Source organism: Babylonia areolata, chromosome 10 (genome assembly GCF_041734735.1).
Source record: "Babylonia areolata isolate BAREFJ2019XMU chromosome 10, ASM4173473v1, whole genome shotgun sequence".
In the NCBI taxonomy this organism is placed as follows: Eukaryota; Metazoa; Mollusca; class Gastropoda; order Neogastropoda; family Buccinidae; genus Babylonia; species Babylonia areolata.
In genome coordinates this window covers 8,094,294-8,110,996 of record NC_134885.1, presented here as the reverse complement: position 1 = coordinate 8,110,996, position 16,703 = coordinate 8,094,294, and the positions used below count along the sequence as shown (strand labels likewise).

The window sequence follows — 16,703 nt, the reverse complement described above, 5'->3', positions numbered from 1 at the left end:
TGCTCTCCCCAGAGAGAGCGTATCGCTACACTACAGCGCCACCCTTTTTTTTTTTTTTTTTTTTTCCAGCGTGCAGTTTTTTTGTTTTTTTTCTTTCCGTTTCCTATCAAAGTGGATTTTTCTACAGAATTTTGCCAGGAACAACCCTTTTGTTGCCATGGGTTCTTTTACGTGCGCTAAGTGCATGCTGCACACGGGACCTTGGTTTATCGTCTCATCCGAATGACTAGCATCCAGACCACCACTCAAGGTCTAGTAGGGGTGGGGGTGGGGGGGGGGGGGGAGAAAATATCAGCGGCTGAGCCGTGATTTGAACCAGCGCGCTCAGATTCTCTCGCTTCCTAGGTGGACGCGTTACCTCTAGGCCATCGCTGCACTTGATGTTTCCTTGAAAAAAAAAGAGGAGGAAATAACTGGAGACCTGTGTGGTTTTGATGGTTTCAGATCCGCTACATCTCTCAGACTCAAGGCCTGCCCACTGAAAAGCTCCTGCACAATGCGACCAAAACGACCCGCTTCTTTCTGCGAGACAACACGGACAGCCTCTACCCTTTCTGGAGACTCAAGGTGTGAAGAAAGCTGAAAGCTGTTTGATTTTAGTTTTGGTGTTTAGGTTTTGTTTGTGTTTTTTGTATCAGTGTGTGTGTACTGTTTTATATGTGTTGGCTAAAATTCTATATATATATATATTTTTTTTTTCAGTAAAAGATTTGAAATGTTTGATGAACTGGATTTTTTTTTTTTTTTCCAGTTTGCCAGTATCTGAGTTTTTGTTATTTTTTTTTTTATTAATTTTTTTTTGGATAAATAACTTTCCGTTGATAAGTTAAAAGAAACAGAAAAAAAAGTGTATTTATTAGAATTATTGCTGGAAATTATTTCCTTGAAGATGATTGAATAATAATATATTGTGTGTGTGTAACTCCCAAGTTGCATTTAGACCAGCTCTTTTGTCTTGAACCCCCCTCCCCCTTCCACCCACCAGCCTGTGTTTGCACCCCACACACACCCACACCCACCAGCACCTGCACCCCCCCCCACTCCCTTAGGAAAGAGAGAGAGAGAAAAAAAAAAGCAAATCTGTTAAGATTATTGCTCAAAATCATTTTCTTGAAGATGATTGAATAACACATTGTAAACTCCCAAATTGCATTTAGACCAGCTCTTTAAGTTTAATCTTGAACCCCCTTCCTCCCTCCCTCCCCCCCACACCAACCTTTGTTTGACTCCCCCCACCCCCTCCCCCACCAACCCCGCTCCCTGCCCAAGAAAGTTTAGCAAGTTAAATCAACTCACTCACTCACCACACTCGAGGGCTTGACAGAAATAATGCATTTTCAAGAAATGTTCAAAGTTTTTTTGTTTTTTTTTATCTGGTGAAAGAAAGATGGCCAGAGTTGTGGGGTTTGTGTGACCTGTTCCTGCTGTGTATTTAAAATTTTTTTTTATATTATTTATTTTATTTATTTATTTATTTTTTTCCAGTCCCCGGAAGAACACGAAGCAGAGACAAAGATCAAGTCGAAGGAAGCAAGGAAGTACATCTTCAACTGTCTGGAGGACATTGGACAGGTGAGGCTGAAGGGAAGTTCACCTCCCCGCCCCCTCCCCTCCCTGCCCATGGGGTCGGGAGGGGGGTGGGTGGGAAGGTAGACAAATTGTGACACTTCATTTTGAAAAAAAAAAAAAAAAAAAAAAATCTTTTCAGGAGGGTTAGGGAGCTAGGGGGAGGAGGAGGAGGGTATAAGTACATCTTCAACTGTCTGGAGGACATTGGACAGGTGAGGCTGAAGGGAAGTTCACCTCCCCGCCCCCTCCCCTCCCACCCTTGGGGTTGGGGGGGGGGGAGGTAGACAAATTCTGACACTTCATTTTGGGGAAAAAAAAAAAAAAAATCTTTTCTGGAGGCTTAGGGAGCTAGGGGGAGGAGGAGGGTATAAGTCTGTTAGTATCAGTTAAAAGTCAGGATGTGCACTTGCACATTAAAAAAAAGAAAGAAAAAAAAAGAGGAAAAAAAAAAGTCAGGGTGTTTATAGTCATAAATCCCATCCCAACCCCCCCCCCCATCCCCCCCACCCCCACCCCCGCTCCTTCCCCCCAAAGTCCGAGAACAACAGAAAGAAGGCCAGAGTGTTTGTGTGGTGTGTGTGTAATGTAGTGGTGTGTGTGTGTGTAATGTGAGTGGTGTGTGAGAGTAATGTGAGTGGCGTGTGCGAGTAATGTGTGTGATGTGTGTGTGTGTGTGTGATGTGTGTGTGTGTGTGTGTGCGTGTGATGTGTGTGTAAGTGTGTATGTTTTCCTTGTACAGATACAGAGCCCCCTGTATCCTGTAGATTACCAAAGTTTTTCAGGAGTTGTGTCGGGCATTTCCTTCCTGAATGTGAGCGGAGTTGTGGTAGGCGAGGGGGCAGTGTTTGACATGTGATGTGACCAGTAAGTGCAAGTCAGCCATTGAGAGAACAGCGTGTGTGTCCTGAAGGCTGCTTTGAAAATGGTGCAGTAGGTTTTTGTTCTGTTGGTAGAGATGAAAAAAAAAAGAAAAAAAAGAAATCATGTCACGGGTGTTTTTGCTATGATTCTTTTTAATTTTTTTTTAATTATTTTTTTTTAAAACGTGGTGGAAGAAGAAGGTGGTTTTTGTTTTCAGTTCATGTATTTGGCAGTCTTGAAAGTTAACTTATTTATAAATTATTTGTTTTATTGTCATTGCTGCTTGTTTGTGTGGGGATGATGTGTGTTTGCTAGCTTGTAAAATGTGTGGTTGTTTGTGATGTTTTCTGATAATTTCTTTTTTGATCGGTGTTGCACGAAAGACCGGGAAGGAAGAGGTGTTTATTTGGCAGTCAGGAAGTTTATTTGATTATTGCTTTAAAAAAAAAAAAAAATTTTGTTCATAGTTTTACTGTTGCTGCTGTTTGGTGCATGGAAGTTGATTTATGTGGTTGGTTTATAAATCAAGCCATTTATCATTTATAAGCCATAAATGTGTGTGTGTGTGTGTGTGTGTGTGTGTGTAAAGAGAGAGAGGTGGTCATGATGTGTTGTGTAGAGCAAGTTGTGTTGGCGTTGATAGTAACATCTGGCTGGCAACAGAAATCTGGCTTTGAGATATATCTGTTATGTGGTGCATTGAGATTGAGGAAGCTGAATAACTAACCACCAGGATACAAGAGGACCCTTGACGATTGGGATATATTTGGCCTGGATGTTCATTTGTAGACCTTTCTTTGTGTGTGTGTGTGTGTGTGTGTGTGTGTGTGTGTGTGTGTGTGCATGTGCTTGTTTGTGTATGAAGTAACAGGTTTCTGCGAAATTTGGGCGGCTGGGGCACAATACAATGCAATGCAGCACAATGTAATACAATACAATACAGTAATGTTGCCATTTGCTTTATTTTTGCAAAATTTGGTTGACCGGGGTCATTACAATACAATACAATACAGTACAATACAATACAATACAATACAATACAATACAGTAATGTTGCCATTTGCTTTATTTTTGCAAAATTTGGTTGACTGGGGTCATTACAATACAATACAATACAATACAATACAATGTAAAGCAAATCATTGCAGTACAGTGCAAAATGATACAACACAATATTGCATTGAATTATATTTTTCTTTTCTTTTTTTTTTTTTTGGTCACAGTAACTTTGTGAAAATTTTGGGGTTGCTCTCCCCAGGTAGAACTCATTATCACAACATTGCTGCGCCACCCTTTTTTTCTTCTGCTTTTTAATCCCTTGTTGCAGTGCCCCCCCCCGCCCCCCCTTTTTTTTTCTCTCCCCATTCCAGCAGGTGTATGTGTTTTCTTATCAAAGATTTCTTACAGAATTTTTGTCCTGGGACAACAACCCTGTTGCTGCCGTGGGTTCTTTTTTAACAGTTTTTGCGTGGGCTGTTTGTTCCATTGCTAAGTGCAGGACTTTAAGCCTTTCTGTTTCACTCTGACCGTGGATATATATACCCTTCATTCATTTTCCTTCAAGAAAAACTGGACTTTGGATATTTTGAACATGTTTTTAAATGTTTGTGATTTTTTTTTTTTTTTACATTTTATTTTATTTCTTAGTGGTTGACGATTGATTTGCAAAAAAAATCACAGATAGTTCTGGAAGTGAAACGGTTAAACGTTGCTGCAGACAGAGGTGCCAACTGTTAAGGTTTCGCCGTATTTTGTCATGCTCGACCGCAGTTTGTTCCGATGTTACGCCAGTGTCAGAATTGTTCTGGCAAGTTCATTTTCGGCTACATAGCATGGTCAGATGCTTTCCTGTCGTAACATTACCCAGATGTTCTAGACATTGATCACGAGGCCAGGGCAGTCACTACTAACCTTGGTCTCACGTGATGATGCACAGCTAATCGCGTACGTGTTTACGATGAAACAGGATTTGAGTGGACCAGTTAGCTTAATCGTTTGCCCGAACAAGAGAGAACCATGGCTGAATCAAGTTGCATCTCGGTCAAACAGCATTTTTTTGCCTGTTTGCTGATATGGCTATCAAATTCTATAATTGATTCATTTACAAGTCATCAGCATGTGCAAATTTCGAACAAAAAATATGGATACTTTAATCATCTCACTGTATGTTACTGTTGATAGCATTAGAAAGGGAAGTTTTATATTTTTTTCCCAGCTGACTTGTTGTCTTACTGATCAGTTTTAAAAGATTTCTGTTCATAAAAAATTCTAGCATTTTGTTTTTTGGTGATTTTCATACAAATGGGGTTGTCTGTGGAAGTCAGGGGAGCTAACTGCCGGTTTTTAGTTTCAGTTTCTCAAGGAGGCGTCACTGTGTTTGGACAAATCCATATGCGCTACACCACATTCTCTAGGCACATGGCTGACAGCAGCATAACCCAACGTGCTTGTTAGGCCTGTGAGTGCATGCTTATATATTTGTGTACCTAACAGAGTGGATTTCTTTTTACAGAATTTTGCCAAAGGGGAAAATTTTGTTGCCCTGGGTTCTTTTTCAGTGTGCGCTGCACACAGGACCTCGGTATATCGCCTCATCCGAAAGACTAGACGCTGAGTTTGATTTGCCCGTCAAAACTCGGGGGGAGAAAGGGTGAGAGCGGGATTCGAACCCACACCCTCACAGAACTCGCTATATTGGCAGCTGAGCGTCTTAACTATTCTGCCACCTTCCTCCTTAACTCACTCGGGACAACAAGTTTCCTCCCTTGCTTTTCCCCACAGACGGCCCATTTGTAAGGGTTTGGAAAATAATTACAAAAAATACAAAATACTGTGTAAGAAAATGAAACTTTCAGAACTGGTTTATTATGTGTTGAGCTATTACATATAGGCTATATATATAAAAAAAAAATCAAATTTCTCATCTTATTTTTACAGTTTTGCCATATGTAGAAAATACTGCCAATTTTTCACCCTGAATCACCATACCCATGCTCGCTTTCTGCATTAAATTCGCTTTCTTCTTCGTCATCATCCTCCTCTTCAATGTCCGACCCTTCAGTTTGTAGCATTTCAAGTACTTCGGCAACCCTAAAATGTTGCTGTCACTGCCTTGTTCTCTTCACAACATTCTGAGAAGAGCCCGCTTTGCTAACAGGCTGGCACGCGAGCAGACGACCGGTCAGTGACTTTGTCAGCGTGTGTGCGAGACAGGCCACACATCCCAGGCTGACCAATCATTCTTTTCGATTGTGGAGTAACCCAGAATAGCGCATTCTGCTTGGCTAATCACAGAATCACGTGTACAGCGCATGATGGAATTTTACTTTTGGAGAATGCCATTCCATTCCTTCGTCCGAATCCGAATACGTTTTGTGTAGGAATGTGTGAGCATTCCTTCGTCCGGAGAGAGTTAAACTGGCAGCATGCTAAGTGAGCTAAACGCTGCTGTTGGCCGACAGATCAACGTGCCGACGGACCTGGAGGGCAGCGAGCTGCTGGGGGAGAAGATGGACAGGCGGCAGTTCATCGACCTGCTGAAGCACATGCTGACCATGGACCAGGAGCACCGCATCCGCCCCTCCGAGGCCCTGGGCCACTCCTTCATCATGCTGCAGCACCTGGGAGACTACCCCCACCTCAGCATGTGAGTAGTCGTGTGGGTTTTTTTTGGGGGGTGGGGTGGGGGTGGATGGAGGGGGCATTGTGATGAGGGTGGTGGGGTGTGTGGGTGTGGAGGGGTGGAGGCAGGGGAGGGGGTGTTTTGGGATCACCTTTGGGTACTGGCCACACCTCAGTATGTGGTTGTCGTATTCTGTTTGTTTTGTGAGGTGTTGATGGGGGATTTGGGTGGGAGGGGGGATTGGGAGGGGGGGAGGGGGGTTGGGGGGGGGGTTGGGTGGTTTGGGGACTGTTGTATGCGAGCAGCTTGGTGACTGCCCACACCACATCATGTGGGTGTTGTGTTTTGGTCATTGCAATGAGGTGTTGTGGAGTGGGGGTGGGGGTGGGGTCTGGGGGGGGAGTGTGCAGGAGGGGCAGGGGAGGGTGCAGTGGGGTGGGGTGGGGTGGGGTGGGGGTTGTGGGAGAACCTTGGGTACTAGACTACTACCCAGAACTCAAAATGTGAGTGCTGTTTTGGTCAGTGTGATGACTCAGATGAGGTGTTGGTGGGGTGGAGGGTTGGGGGTTTGGGGTGGGGGAGCGTGGGGGGCTGGATTGTGGGAGAACCTTGGGTACTACCCACGACTCAGCATGTGAGTGCCGTGTTCTGGTCAGTGCGATGAAGTGTGGGGGAGGCAGGGAGGGGTTGTGGTATTGAGAGCAGTTTGGGGTCTGGCCACTCCTCAGCATGTGAGTACCGTGTTTGATCAGTGTGTTGAGGTGTGGGGGAGGCACGGTGGGGTTGTGGTATTGAGAGCTAGTTTGGGGTCTGGCCACTCCTCAGCATGTGAGTACCGTGAATGATCAGTGTGTTGAGGTGTGGGGGAGGCAGGGAGGGGTTGTGGTATTGAGAGCAGTTTGGGGTCTGGCCACTCCTCAGCATGTGAGTACCGTGTTTGATCAGTGTGTTGAGGTGTGGGGGAGGCACGGAGGGGTTGTGGTATTGAGAGCAGTTTGGGATCTGCCCACGCCTCAGCATGTGAGTACCGTGAATGATCATTGTGTTGAGGTGTGGGGGAGGCACGGAGGGGTTGTGGTATTGAGAGCAGTTTGGGATCTGCCCACGCCTCAGCATGTGAGTACCGTGAATGATCATTGTGTTGAGGTGTGGGGGAGGCAGGGACGGGGAAGGTGGTTATGGGAGTAGCTTGGGGACTACCCACACCTCAGCATATGGGTGGTGTGGAGTCAGTGTGTTGGGGTGTAGGGGTGTTTTGCTGCTCCTTCGTCTTGATGGAGCACCTTGGGGACTACCCACAGAAAAATAATGTCCATGTATTTTATTTTATTTTATTTCATTTTATTTTTATTCAGTTTTATTTTCAATTGAAGCTGCTGACTATTGCTGTGATTAATCACTGAATGATGGGCATGAAGAATGCTGTTCCTGTTTATGTACTTAATCAAAAATGCTGAATATTTACATGATTAATCTTTGAGGTTTAGTTCATGAAGAATAGTTTGATTGTTCATTATTTTGTTTTATTTCTATTTTATTTTATTTCATTGTGTCAGAGCTGCTGAATATTGACATGATTAAGCAAGCATTGAGTGTTACGCATGAAGAATTATTTCCATTTTCATTTATTTTGATTTATTTTATCAAAGCTGCTGAATATTGTCGTTAAATGCTGGGCTTGAAGAATAGTTTCTGTTTTCATGTATGCTATGTTATTTTTATTTAATTTATTTTTTTTATATTAAAGCTGTTGAATATTGCCATAATTAACCATTGAACTGTTAGACATGAAGACTAGTTTCTGTTTTAGAAATCTTCTTCTTCTTCTTCTTCGTTCGTGGGCTGCAACTCCCACGTTCACTCGTATGCACACGAGTGGGCTTTTACATGTATGACTGTTTTACCCCGCCATGTAGGCAGCCATACTCCGTTTTCGGGGGTGTGCATGCTGGATATGTTATTGTTTCCATAACCCACCGAATGCTGACATGGATTACAGGATCTTTAACGTGCGCATTTGATCTACTGCTTGCATATACACACGAAGGGGGTTCAGGCACTAGCAGGTCTGCACAAATGTTGACCTGGGAGATTGTAAAAATCTCCACCCTTCACCCACCAGGCGCTGTCACCGTGATTCGAACCCGGGACCCTTAGATTGACAGTCCAAAGCTTTAACCACTCGGCTGTTGCGTCCGTCTGTTTTAGAAATGTTTTGTATTGTTTATTTATTTTCTTTTTTTTTTTTATTCTGTTCAGAACAAAACAGAGTGTGACAGCCATGGAGATCTGCCGGCGGCCGCAGTCGGGCATCTACGACATGAACCAGAACTCTGGGGGCGTGATGCACAGCGTTATGCCCCCTTCCAGTGGCAGCTTCACCCTCACCTTCAACAATAACCAGATCAACAACCAGATCAACGCCCTGCACTCTCAGGTCTCTGCCGCTTCTGCGGGTCATTTGTGTTGTATTGCTCCTTTTTTTTTTCTTTTTTTTTGTCATAACCGATTTTTTTCTCTATGTGAAATTCGGGCTGCTCTGTCCCCAGGGAGAGCGCGTCAGCTACACTGAGAGCACCACCCGTTTTTTTTTTTTTTAATTTTTTTCTGCCTGCAGTTTTATTTGTTTTCCTTGTTGAAGTGGTTTTTTTTTTTTTTTTTTTTTTTTTTTTACAGAATTTTGCTTTTGTTGCCGTGGGTTCTTTTACGTGCGCTAAGTGCATGCTGCACAAGGGACCTCGGTTTATCATTTCATTCAAATGACTAGTGTCCAGACCACCACTCAAGGTCAAGTGGAGGGGGAGAAAATACTGGCAACTGTGGGATTCGAAGCTGTGCGCTCAGATTCTCTTGCTTCCTTGAAGGACTGGTTACCTCTAGACCAACACTCCACATTGGTTAAGAAGTTTCACTGAGGTCCCCTGTGTTGATTTCATTTAGTGCACCTAAAAGAACCTGTGGCAAAGAAAGGGTTTTCCTTGGCAAATTCTGTTGAAAAATGCACTTTGATTGGAAAACAAATACATTTACAGGCAGAAAAAAAAGGAAAAAAAAAGAAAAAAAAAGATGGCATTGCTCTGTAGCGATGCATTCTCCCTGTGGAGAGCAGCCTGAATTACACACAGAAAAGTCTGAGGTGACAAAATGTAGAATACAGTACAGTACAGTACAGTACAGTACAGTGCTTCTTCACATACTTGGGCCTCTTGTGGAAGCCATATTATGAGTATGTTAGCGGTTCATTCTTTTTTGTTGTTGTATTTTTTGTATTTCTTTTTATCACAACAGATTTCTCTGTGTGAAATTCGGGCTGCTCTCCCCAGGGAGAGCGCGTCGCTACACTACAGCACCACCCATTTTTTTGGTATTTTTCCTGCGTGCAGTTTTATTTGTTTTTCCTATTGACATGGATTTTTCTACAGAATTTTGCCAGGAACAACCCTTTTGGTGCCGTGGGTTCTTTTACGTGCGCTAAGTGCATGCTGCACACGGGACCTCGGTTTATCGTCTCATCCGAATGACTAGCATCCAGACCACCACTCAAGGTCTAGTGGAGGGGGAGAAAATATCGGCAGCTGAGCCGTGATTCGAACCAGCGCGCTCAGATTCTCTCACTTCCTAGGCGGACGCGTTACCTCTAGGCCATCACTCCACTCTTGACTCTGCCAACCACTCTTCAGGTCTCTTGACGTTTTTTCTGTGTGTGTTTTGGCTGCGCCGTAGTCTGCACCATTTCACTGGATGCCATTACTCTCGTGCTGCTTATTCTGAGTCCCCCATGTATGGCCAGTCATGGGTTCGTCTGTGGTAGTCCCAGCATGTGCAGTCCACTGGGAACTGTTAACGTTGGGTTACTAGGAGGCGCCACACAAGAGGAGACCCTGCACTGCTGCTTAGTCATTTTGATGGTGTTCAGTCGTGCTTGATCTGACTTAACATACACAGGACACCAGCTAAGCCCCCTACTGATGACAACGACCACTCAGTCACAAGAGTGAGTGGGGACTGCCACCACGTCCCTCGAACGACAATTCCCCATTATCTGCTGACGCTGGAGACTTTGACAGGACTCACCCCAAGCATGGAAGTTAGGGGGGATCGAAAGTTGAGGTCACCGTGAGAGCCGGGTTTGACAGGGCACAGAATTCAGGCCAATATATTTTTTTTTATCATTGACGATGAATGAGGATCATGATCATGACAGTGCTGCTATGGAGTTCCATTTGTCTATTGAATGATGAAACTTTGCGTTGTACTGTGGATGCAATGCCTTTTGTTTGATTTATGTATTTTTCTTGTGTTGCTTTTTTGTGTTAAATTGGCAAATGTGTTAACAGTTTCTCTCTTTTAGAGATAACAAAGTGTTCCTGTATTTTGTACCCTGTATCCCCCCTTGGGATGCCAGGGAGCGTCTTTCAGTATAAATAGTATCCCTGCCTTCTGGAAATTCTGTGCTGGAAATTTCCTCTTTTCTGTTGCTGTCTGTATTTCTGCCTTTTTTCTTCCTGCTGTGTTGGCTGCTTTTTCTGCCTTCGCAGTCCATACCCCTTTCTTTTTTTGACACTTTTTTTTTCCCCCCGCAGAACTGTGATGTACTGTATGTGCTGTTTTGTTCTTGCGATTCGGTAGTGAGGTTATGTAACTCTGGGATGGGTACTAGCTGTCCATTCTGCCGTGTTATTTGTCTGTGTGTATGACCGTTTTTACCTCGGCCATGCAGGAAGCCATACTCCATTTTCGGGGTTGTGCATGCTGGGTATGTTCTTGTTTCCATAACCCACCGAACTCTGACATGGATCACAGGATTTTTAACGTGCATATTTGATCTTCTGTTTCGCATATACACACGAAAGGAGGTTCAGGCACAAGCAGGTCTGCACATGTTGAACTGGGAGACCGAAAAAAAAATCTCCACCCTTTACCCACCATACGCTGTTACCGAGATCCGAATCCGGGACCCTCAGATTGAAAGTCCAATGCTTTAACCACTCGGTAATTGCACCCGTCAGCAACAACAACAACAATAATAATGATAGTAATTATTGTACCGTGTGTGCAGATGGCGGCCACCCAGAACCTTGGCGGGGGGCAGGGCCTGGGCGAGATCCCCTACCTGCAGTACTCCCTGCAGTCTGGCACCTACCTGTCCTACCAGCCCCAGCCCCAGCAGCTGGGGCCCTCGGTGGGCACGTCAGCCCGACAGTCGGCCCAGTTCCCCTGCTCCACAGACCCCTTCCGCCAGTCCCTGTGCGTCCCCTCCCTCGTCGTCCCCGCCCCCCTCACGGGTGAGTCGGTCCGGACAGGTGTGTTGGGTTGATTGAGGTTCCTCTGTCCCCGACAGGTGAATCAGGCAGGTGAGTTGTACAGGTGTGTTGGATTTTGCGCTCCCTGCACCCCTCACAGATGAATAAGACAGGTGTGTTGGACAACTATGTGGAGTTCCTTGCGGTTTCTGCAGCTCCCTTGCCGATGAGTCGGGCAGGTGTGAGGAGTGATTATGGTTCCTGTACCGCTCACAGGCGAGTCAGGCAGGTGTGTGGGGGTGATTGTGGTTCCTGTATTACTCACAGGTGAGTGGGGATGATTGCTGTTCCTGTATTCCCCTTACAGGTGAGTGGGTCCGGACAGGTGTGTGGGGTTCTGTGTGGTTCCCACTCTCCTCACAAGTGTATCTGACAGGTGTGTGGGGTTCCTTAAGGTCCCCTCATCCCTCACAGGTGAGTGGGAAAGGTGTGTGGGGTTGATTGAGGTCCCTGCACCCCCCTCACAGGTGTGTCGGAGAGGTGTGTGGGGTTGATTGAGGTCCCTGCACCCCTCACAGGTGTGTCGGACAGGTGTGTGGGGTTCCTTAAGGTCCCCTCACCCCTCACAGTTGAGTCAGACAGGTGTGTGGGGTTGATTGAGGTCGCTGCACCCCTCACAGGTGAGTCGGACAGGTGTGTGGGGTTGATTGAGGTCGCTGCACCCCTCACAGGTGAGTCGGACAGGTGTGTAGGGTTCCTTGAGTTCGATGGGTGTGTGTGTGTGTGATGTTTCAGGTGGGTCGGTTGGGCATGTGGATTTATCCTGTGGGGTGCGACACAGTTGGAGCGTCTTGACTGTGTGCTGGTTTGTTTTCGTGCACGTTTAAAAAGCTGTCGTTTTTGACTCACTTGTGTGAACAAAGTGAGTCTATGTTTTAACCCGGTGTTCGGTTGTCTGTGTGTGTGTGTGTCTGTGTGTCTGTGGTAAACTTTAACATTGACATTTTCTCTGCAAATATTTTGTCAGTTGACACCAAGTTTGGCATAAAAATAGGAAAAATTCAGTTCTTTCCAGTCATCTTGTTTAAAACAATATTGCACCTCTGGGATGGACACAAAAACAAAAAAACAAAAAATGAAGCCTAATTAAATGCAAACTGCATTTATTGTATTATTGTAATATTTATTATATTTTTTGTATTCTCTAAACTTGGCACTTTGATCTGATATTCTGACCCAACAACAAGAGCGGTCATTATTATCATTTTTTGTTCAAACAGGAACTTCTTTTGCTGAACATGGAAGCTTTATTTATTTTGCAAATGTTTTGGTGCAGATAGTAAAAAAGGGAAATTACTCTGTAATTAATGCTAGGGGACCTAATTTGCTTTAAGCTGAGCTTTCTCATCTTAAAAAGCTTGGATTTTTTTTTAAAGTGTATCACAAGTGAGTCTTGAAGGCCTTGCCTCTCTTGTTTTTTATTCTCTAAACTTGGGACTTTGATCTGATATTCTGACACAACAACAAGAGCAGTCATTTTTAATCAAACAGGAACTTCTTTTGCAAAGCATGGAAGTTATATTTATTTTGCATGTCTTTAGTGCAGTTTGAACTTCTTTTGCTAAGCATGGAAGTTATATTTATTTTGCATGTCTTTGGTGCAGATAGTAAAAAAGGGAAATTAATCTGTAATTAATGCTAGGGGGCTTAATTTGCTTTAAACTGATCTTTCTCATCTTTAACATTACATTTTGAAATTATACTCAATACATAAAAAGTTTGTGTGTTTTACTCTCAGTGTACAGGGCTTTCACTATGTTCATTCGCCCAAGTGGTCTTTTTCGGAAAATATTAAAAATCAATACGACGAGTAGACTACAGATCTATTGGCTGAGCCCTGAAGGTCATGGGCAAAAATCAATTGCGTACACATATTTATACATATTCAAAGCGCGTGCTCATATTCTTCGCGAACGCGAACAACGCCATTTGTTTCAAGTTGTTGACCTGCCTGTTCAATCCAATATTCAATGGACAATACACGATAACATGTGATGGAAAGTTGGAGAAGGAGACCGTTAAATATTTATTCAGAGAAAGATTTGTGAACGCCTCATGACTTACTGGATTATGCCCCAAACTGCCATAAAAATATCCACAGAATCAGTCGGAATTCACAGTTAAAAATAATAAACCATGAGAATTAATACCCTTGAATTGATGAAACGTAAAAATTTCCAGTCTTGACTTTAATCAAAATGAAGTCCTTTTCACTTCATACAACGTTTAGAAGTACTTGACTTGGCTCTACATGGTATTAGTTTAACAGAATACTCTATTTTCATATCAACTTTAAAACTATAAAACTAGAATGAACATAAAAGGGAAATTGAATCGACTGTGTCAGCTGGGTGTAACTAAACTTGTACATCTATATAGATCTAGAGAAAACGGCTAAATGTTGCAGTGTGATTGCGGCGATAGCCATGTCTCCTTTACCGCGGACTTTAAAAGAATTTTTAATTGCCCTTTAATATTTTTTGAATGCCCAAGATACACCAGAATAATATGATTTAAACAGCGTTCTCACTGCGAATACCGCAATCGATTTATCACCCTTTAAAAAAGCATGTTTAAATATTTTTGAACGTCAGTTAAGGAGCCACGATAGTGTAATGGGTAAGACAGTTTCTTCTCACCCAAACACGCGGAGTTCGAATCTGCCGTTAGGACTTTTTTTTCCTTTTTCTTTTAACCCGAAGCTTTATAACAACAAATACAGAACACATTTTAACGATTATATATATTTTTTTAAGTGTATCACAAGTGAGTCTTGAAGGCCTTGCCTCTCTTGTTTTTTGTTTGCTCTTCAGTCTGTGAGCACATTGTATATCCAGATATTTATTGAATTATTTAAATGTTACTTTGCTTGCAGGTCTCAGCTCACCTAGCAGGCCATCTGCGGTGTCCATGGTAACGCAGGCCCCTCCCACACTACAACTGCAGCCACAGCTGATCAGTCAGGTGAGTGTGTGTGTGTGTGTGTCAGTGAGTGTGAGTGTGTGTGTATATGAGTGTGTGTGTGTGTGTGTGCATTGGGGGGTGGGGGGAGGGGGCGTGGGTGATTGCGGTGCTTGTTTGGTTGTCTCTTGCCTGTCCATCTCTCTTTGCATTTTATGTATGGATATGATTGGATGAAAACTATACTTGTATAAAAAAATTTCATCATTGTTCAGTTTATGCTGTTTGTTTGCTGGGAAGGAAACCCATGACTTATTTAAATTCGTGAAATGAGGGGGAAGGCTGTGTGATTTTTTCCTTTAATATTGCTAAGCTGGTTGTGTTTCCTTTTCTTGTTTTTTGTCAAACATAATTTGTATTTGGATTTTTAATCACAACAGATTTTTTGTGTGTGTGAAATTCAGGCTGCTCTCCCCAGGGAGAGTGCGTCGCTACACTACAACGCCACCCATTTTTTTGTATTTTATCCTGTGTGCAGTTTTATTTGTTTTTCGTATTTAAGTGGAATTTTCTACATAATTTTGTCAGGAACAACTTTTTTGTTGCCGTGGGTTCTTTTACGTGCGCTAAGTGCATGCTGCACATGGGACCTTGGTTTATCGTCTCATTCGAATGACTAGCGTCCAGACCACCACTCAAGGTCTAGTGGAGGGGGAGAAAATATCGGCGGCTGAGCCGGGGATTCAACATGTGATTCAGCATGTAAACGTTGTTACTGTTTGTTGTACGTCTGTCCTTGTAATTTTATTTGTGGATTTAACTGGATAATTGTTGTACTTTGCAGTAGAAGTGTCTGTTGCATAGTTTGGTTAGTTCAGCATTTTATTCACTTTAAAAAAAGAAGTAGATTGTTTGAGGGCAAGATGTTGAAGAGCTATCTTGTTCCTCCCACCATATCATTTGTTCTCTGTCATGAAAGGGTGTCTACTACAACTTCCATTTCCCAGCATTTTCAAATGCATTCTTATTTAGATTTCATTATTTTAGGTGCAACCAGGTGACAAAGAACATTTAGACTTCATTATTTGTGATGCAACCGGGTGACAAAAAAACATTATAGCCTTCATTATTTTAGATGCAACCAGGTGAGAAAGAACATTTGGATTTCATTATTTTAGGTGTAACTAGATGACAAAGAACATTTAGATTTATTATATTTGGTGCGACCAGGTTACAAAGAACATTGTAGACTTCATTATTTTAGGTATAACCAGGTGACAAAGAACATATAGACTTCATTATTTTAGGTGCAACCAGGTGACAAAGGACATACAACATTTAGACTTCGTTATTTTAGGTCCAGCCTGATGAAAAAAGAATATTTAGACTTCGTTATTTCAGGTGCAACCGGGTGAACTTAGACTTGCAACTGGGTGAACTTAGACTTCATTGTTTTAGGTGCAACCAAGTGACAAAGAACATTTAGACTTCATTATTTTAGGTGCAACCAGGTGACAAAGGACATATAGACTTCATCATTTTAGGTGCAACCAGATGACCAAGAACATTTAGACTTCATTATATTAGGTGCAACCAGGTGGCAAAGAACATTTAGACTTCACTATTTTAGGTGCAATCAGGTGACCAAGAACATTTAGACCTCATTATTTTAGGTGCATCCAGGTGACAAAGAACATTTAGATTTCATTATTTTAGGTGCATCCACGTGACAAAGAACATTTAGACTTCATTATTTTAGGTGCATCCAGGTGACAAAGAACATTTAGACTTCATTATTTTAGGTGCATCTAGGTGACAAAGAACATTTAGACTTCATCATTTTAGGTGCAACCAGATGACAAAGAACATTTAGACTTCATCATTCTAGGTGCAACCAGATGACCAAGAACATTTAGACTTCATCATTCTAGGTGCAACCAGGTGACAAAGAACATTTAGACTTCATTATTTTAGGTGCAACCAGATGACCAAGAACATTTAGACTTCATTATTTTAGGTGCAGTCAGGTGACAAAGAACATATAGACTTCATTATTTTAGGTGCAGTCAGGTGACAAAGAACATATAGACTTCATTATTTTAGGTGCAATCAGGTGACAAAGAACATTTAGATTTCGCTATTTTAATTACACATACTTAACACTATTTTAGGTGCAGCCAGGTGACAAAGAACAGTGCAGAATTGGATGAATGCAAAAACCTTGAATTGACTAGCAGAGTGAAGCTGGAAATATTTGTGAGACCATTAAAGCATATGTTAAAACACAAATCCGGAATTCATGCAGGGACTTCATCATGCACCATATATTTCGACACACACACATGCACGTATTCACACACATGTACACACACACACACACACACACACACACACACACACACACAGAGTTTTCACAGCCTCTCCCCACACACACACTTTCTCACTC

At 42.9% G+C, this 16,703-nt stretch overlaps 1 protein-coding gene across 2 annotated transcripts in view; it reads left to right on the top strand.

Annotated features, from left to right (window-relative positions):
* Positions 1-16,703, top strand: part of LOC143286753 (uncharacterized) — an 85,811-nt gene that overhangs the window by 41,341 nt on the left and 27,767 nt on the right. For both annotated transcript variants that reach the window (XM_076594488.1, XM_076594487.1), the window contains exons 4-9: positions 445-567; positions 1,486-1,572; positions 5,893-6,077; positions 8,313-8,490; positions 11,113-11,338; positions 14,232-14,320. In XM_076594488.1, coding sequence (XP_076450603.1) covers positions 445-567; positions 1,486-1,572; positions 5,893-6,077; positions 8,313-8,490; positions 11,113-11,338; positions 14,232-14,320 — 888 coding nt within the window. The remainder of the gene's footprint in view (positions 1-444; positions 568-1,485; positions 1,573-5,892; positions 6,078-8,312; positions 8,491-11,112; positions 11,339-14,231; positions 14,321-16,703) is intronic.